Source organism: Monoraphidium neglectum (genome assembly GCF_000611645.1).
Source record: "Monoraphidium neglectum strain SAG 48.87 unplaced genomic scaffold scaffold02691, whole genome shotgun sequence".
Classification (NCBI taxonomy): domain Eukaryota; kingdom Viridiplantae; phylum Chlorophyta; class Chlorophyceae; order Sphaeropleales; family Selenastraceae; genus Monoraphidium; species Monoraphidium neglectum.
Window position 1 is genome coordinate 3,824 of NW_014010937.1, and position 5,016 is coordinate 8,839.

General features: G+C 65.6%; 1 protein-coding gene across 1 annotated transcript; it reads left to right on the forward strand.

Moving 5' to 3' along the window:
* Window positions 1–3,539: 3,539 nt before the first annotated feature.
* Window positions 3,540–4,803, forward strand: MNEG_11324 (hypothetical protein; the record flags this gene model as incomplete). Its single annotated transcript, XM_014040205.1, has 4 exons — window positions 3,540–3,794; window positions 4,143–4,388; window positions 4,610–4,741; window positions 4,789–4,803. The coding sequence occupies 4 exons, from the start codon at window positions 3,540–3,542 to the stop codon at window positions 4,801–4,803; spliced, it is 648 nt and encodes a 215-aa protein (XP_013895659.1).
* Between the last annotated feature and the right edge of the window lie 213 nt (window positions 4,804–5,016).

Below are 5,016 nucleotides of genomic sequence, written 5' to 3' on the forward strand. Positions count from 1 at the left end.
GTCCTGCGCCGCGCGAGCGCCCGCCGCGAGCCCCCCTGCACCCGCCGCCTGCCGCCGCTGCCGCCCCCCCCATGCCCGCCGCCGCCGTCAAGCTGCTGCTTCTGCTGCGCCGCCCCTGCAGCCGCAGGCGCCGCGGTCTGCTGCGCCTGCGCGGCGCTCTGGGACTCGCTGACAGGCATCATCATCCGCTGCCGCGCGGTGAGCTTCCCGGGCGGCGCCGAGTCGTCCGTCAGGCGCCCGCTCCACCACTGCTCCGGCGCGAGCGAGCAGTGCACCCGCAGGTCGAAGCGCACGAGCTCGCGCTGGCACAGCAGGCAGGGCGCGGCGCACGCGAGGGTCCCGTCGGCGAGAGTCCGGAAGACGGTCACGTGCGCACCGACCTTCCTGCGGACCCACGTGACGATCTGGTGCTGCCCGACGCCGCGGCGGCGCGCCTTGACGACCCAGCTGGCCAGCAGGCGGCGCTCTGCGGCAGGGGCGCGGGGTGCGACAGTCGGTGTGCGTGCGCGCTTCAGCACGGAGCAGGGCTCAGCTGCCTGCCACGAGTGAACCCGCCTCTGCATCCCTGCCAAATCACGACACAAACGGTGTGTATGCCGCATGCAGTGTGCCGCAACTGCAGCATCCAAGCAGCAAAGGCGTCAAAATTGCGCATGAGCCGCAGCCCTCTGATGCTCATGCTGATGCTGCGCCGCCACGTCGGCCCCCGCGAGCCTGCGGGACCAGCAAGACCGTCTGCCCCACCTGCACAGCAACGGTGGCTCGACTGTGTAGCCAGGTCATTGTTTTTCGCGTTTGGCTTGTTGTTTGCTGCCTTCAAAGCACTCGTGGCAGGTGGCCGCGAGCAGCGCCATGCTGGGGGGTTCCTGGTCGACTACCGCCCTCATAAACGAGGCGTGGACCGTCTTTGCGACGGTGTTAAAACGCTGACTCGACGTCATGCTGCCAGGGGCTGCTGCAAAGGCAAGGAAGGCGCCGCTAAGGGCGAACAAGGGGGCTAGGATGCTCTGCTGTTAGAGTATGTGGCTAAGAATAGGTGGGGTAGCGTGCTAGAGCTCGGCCCGGCGCGATCGCGTGTCAGCTGCAGCACAGCACCTTCCCGGCAGCGGCGGCCTTTTTGAGGACTGACCATGTGCTGCCACGAGGCGATCCAAGGGTGGTTTCTGTTGTGATTCAGCATTTTTTTAGGGCCACCCAAACATCGGAGTATGTCACGTGTGCAGTCGTGTGTGCGTTTGGGTGCGCGTTGTGGGGGCGAGCAGCGTTTGGTGTGGTGTGTGGTATGTGTGTGTGTGTGTGTGTGTGCGTGTGTGCGTGCGTGTGTGCGTGCGTGTGTGCGTCCTGTGTGCGTGCGTGTGTGCATGATTGTGTGGAGGATAGTAAAGAAACTGATTCACCTCGTAGAAAACTTTCATGAGTGTCGCGCCCGGCCAGCGCCCCAGGGCAGCGGGCGCGCGGCTTGGGCTGCACAGCCGGCGCGTGCGTGTGCCACTGTTTTGCTGGGTCGGCGGCTTTTTAGGTAGCAAGCAGGTCACCGGCAGGTGATGCATGCCGGGGTTTGCCGCTGACGTGTGTGTGCACTGGGGTCGTTGCTGGCGGACAACACTGCTGTGAGCCTGTTGCCTCGTCGAACGCAGGATGACCGCGGAGCACGCACCAGCCAGTTGGCGCTGCCCAAGGCCTGCAAGCTGACATTGGCCAACGCCGCTCGCATCGTGTTTGGAAAGACACCTGCTGTACTGCAAAAACTGGCAGACTGCCTCCGCATTGCCCCATGCTCACAACCAATTTCACTTGCAAAGTGGCAAGCAGTGTTGGGCAGGATTGAGCAGTTGAGATGCCGAGGTTGTGCCAGCATATGCATTGCGACAAACGGCTCAGTGGCCTGACCTTCAGATCAGGGAAATGGGTGGAGCTTATTCTGTGCAGCCAGTGCAAATCTCCATGTTCAAGCGCCCAGTCCGCTTCAGGAGCTCAAGGAGGGGCGAAAACAGGGCACTGTGGAATGCAGCTTCTTTTGGTACAGCTGGTTTCCCTTGGTCAGATCTTATCACATCAAGTATGTTCAAGTATGTGAGCAACCTACAGCGAGGGTCTCAGTCAACAGCCGCAGAAGCGCTGTACCCTTTCTAGAAAAACGGTCACAGTCTTCTGTTGAGGCCATTGAGGTTAGTCTTCTATTGCGGCCATGAACTATCTACTGTGGTGGCGGCGGGTGGGCTGCTGAGTGGACGATACGGCACGAGATACAGATGCATGTCGTTCTGGCGTACCGGCCAGCAGAGCTGCGCGATGGATGCACAACATGCACTGCGCGCGATGGATGCACAACATGCACACGGTAGCTCGTCCGACCACTGCTCAGCCTGCACATGCGCCCACCTTTCCTTCCCACACCCTGCCCTCGTTGAAGACCTCCCGCGCGCAGGTCTTCAGTGAAATGGTTGCTTCCCATGGGCGGCGTCTCCCAGACAACCAAATGGAGCATAAAGCCTTGACGGCGGATGGGCGCAAAGCGGCACTCGGTCACTCATCACTCACTGCGCAGGTAGGTCCTGATGAGGGACAAAGGCGCACGTTAAGGAGGGTATGCACGGGTAGGGCTGCGTATTCGACTTTTACCCACTCGTTATACACGCCAGAGTTCGTGTTGTTGCCGATACGCACCACTCCTCCCCGAAGAGTGGGAAAGGGCAAGCCACGCGGCGAGGAACCTGATGTGCGCAGCAGCTTGAAACGGGAGATGGCAGCTTGCTAGCTGCACAGACAAATACCGGACCTGGCCTGAAGATCCCAACGAGCAGCAGCGCGCCACGAAATTGAGGCGCAAACCGCCGCATCTTTGCCAAGATGGCATATATAATGAATTCGGGCGACTGGGCGGATGTAGAGGCTGGAGAGCCCAGGCAAGCAGGGCGGCCAGCACATGGGCCGCGGGGCGATCAAAGGCCCCGCAACCCGATATGTGGTTTTAGAGCTTGGCTTGTTCATGTCTGATGATTTCGCGCGGGCGGCCAGAGCTGGTGCGTGTGGGCGCGCGCTGCGCTGCTTTCAGCATGGCGCACGCCGGACACGTGTCTATGCCAGACAGACCGACCAGGCGCAGGCGCGCGTTGCTATTGTTGACGCGTGCCCCGCCCCTGTTGCGACCATCCTACAGCCCTGTGCCCTCACGAGTCGAGGTCTTCTGTGGCGACATGGAGGGCGTTTTCCTGGTGGACAGCAGGTCTGCGGCCCAAATCACCCACCACCCGTGATCTGGCGGCGCCGTGATCACGTTGCGAGGCCGGCTCCGCAGCGCCCCGCAGCTGACCAGCCCCACAGCCGCTTTCCCTTTGCTTGATTGCCCCACGCCGCCTGCACACACACACAGCCGCACCTGCGTCGGCTGCCCCCCCGCCTGCGCGCTCACGCCGCCCTGGGCGCCCCTCGCACCCGCGCTGCATCCCAGCCTCGTCCTCGTCGGCGGCGGCGTCGTGCCGATCACGGCCAACAACTTTGAGCGCCTCAGCAACAAGACCTCCAACAAGTGGCGCGACATGATCAAGGTCCGCCCCGCCCCCGGCTCCCCCAAGAAGCCGGCCAGCCTGCGCGAGTGGGCCGGGCGGCTGCGGGTGACGCTGGGTGACCCGGACGTGGAGGCGGCCACCGCCGAGTGCCACATTTCGTACGACGACGAGCGCGTGCCGCTCGACGGCGTGGGGCGCGAGCCGGCGATCGAGGAGGGGTGGGTGGCGGTTGAGGACCCGGCGTCGGGCGGGTTTGCTATTGGCTACGTCTGGCACAACCAGCAGGTGAGGACGTACGCGGCGGGCTGGGGTGGGTGCTTGTGCGTGTGAGCATGGGAGAGGGAGTGGGTCTGTGTGCGCGCAGGAGGTGTTTGTGTGTGTGCACGTGCGTGCGTGTGTGCGCGCGGGAGGTGTGCGTGTGTGTGCGCGCGCGTGCGTGTGCTCACATGATGTGGCGCGTGTGCCTGTGCGGACTGCTTGCGCGATCAGTGCGCGACCACGCGTGTTTTTTCATGTGCAGCACGTCAGAAGCGCCCTGTGCCGCGTGGCTGTCGGTGCCTGCACTGCTCGCCCCCCCCCCCTGCCTCTGGCCTTGCCGACACACCCGGCCCCCAAACCGCGTCACCCCGCCAGGGTGACCTGATGTTCATCTCGGTGCACCCAGAGCACACCAACAAGCGCGAGCCCGCCCGCAAGCGCGAGCGCGACAGCGGCGGCGGCGGCGGCAAGGACACGGGTGGCGGCGGCGGCAAGAAGCGCAAGGGCGAGAAGGAGCCGCGCGCGCGGCTGTTCAACCCGGCGATGCAGCGGTGGTTCGCGCTGGGCGGGGAGCCGCTGCCGCACCCTGAGCGGCTGGAGCTGCTGACGCACCCGCAGGCGGTGAGTGCGCCGGCACAGTCGCGCCGCGACGCGGCTGCGACCCGGCTTTGCCGGGTGCGGCACCAGCACGCGCAGCTTGGAAACTGGTGCCGCTGCCTAACCAATCTGCAGCGGCGCGGGTGGCTGCGCGGCCGCGCAGCCAACCGGTCGCGCGCCCCACCCCTTGACCGGGCCCCTCCGCCTAACTCTCGCCCCCCCCCCCTCCACCCCGCGCCCGCCAGATGCCTACGCTGGTGCAGGCGCCCCGCGACGTGGTGGCGGCGCTGCAGCGCAAGCTCGACGACGCGGAGTGCGGCGTGCAGTACGACCTCAAGCTTGAGGACCTGTCAGCTGAGCACAAGCGCCAGATCAAGGTGGCCAAGGACAAGGAGGGCCGCAGCGACGGCTCGATACGCGTCAGCGGGGCCGTGACTAAGTACGCCGACCCCGCTGACCTGTCGAAGGACGGGTTCCTGCGGCGGCCGGAGGCGGTGGCGCGGGCCATCCTGGCAATGATCACGAGCCGCGGGGACGACGAGGAGGAGGGCGGCGGTGCGGTGGCCGCGGGGCCGGGCGCGGGGGCGGGCGCGGGCGCGGTGCCGCCGGCGAGCGAGGCGGTTGCGGCGGCGGCGTCGGTGGGGGCGCCGTG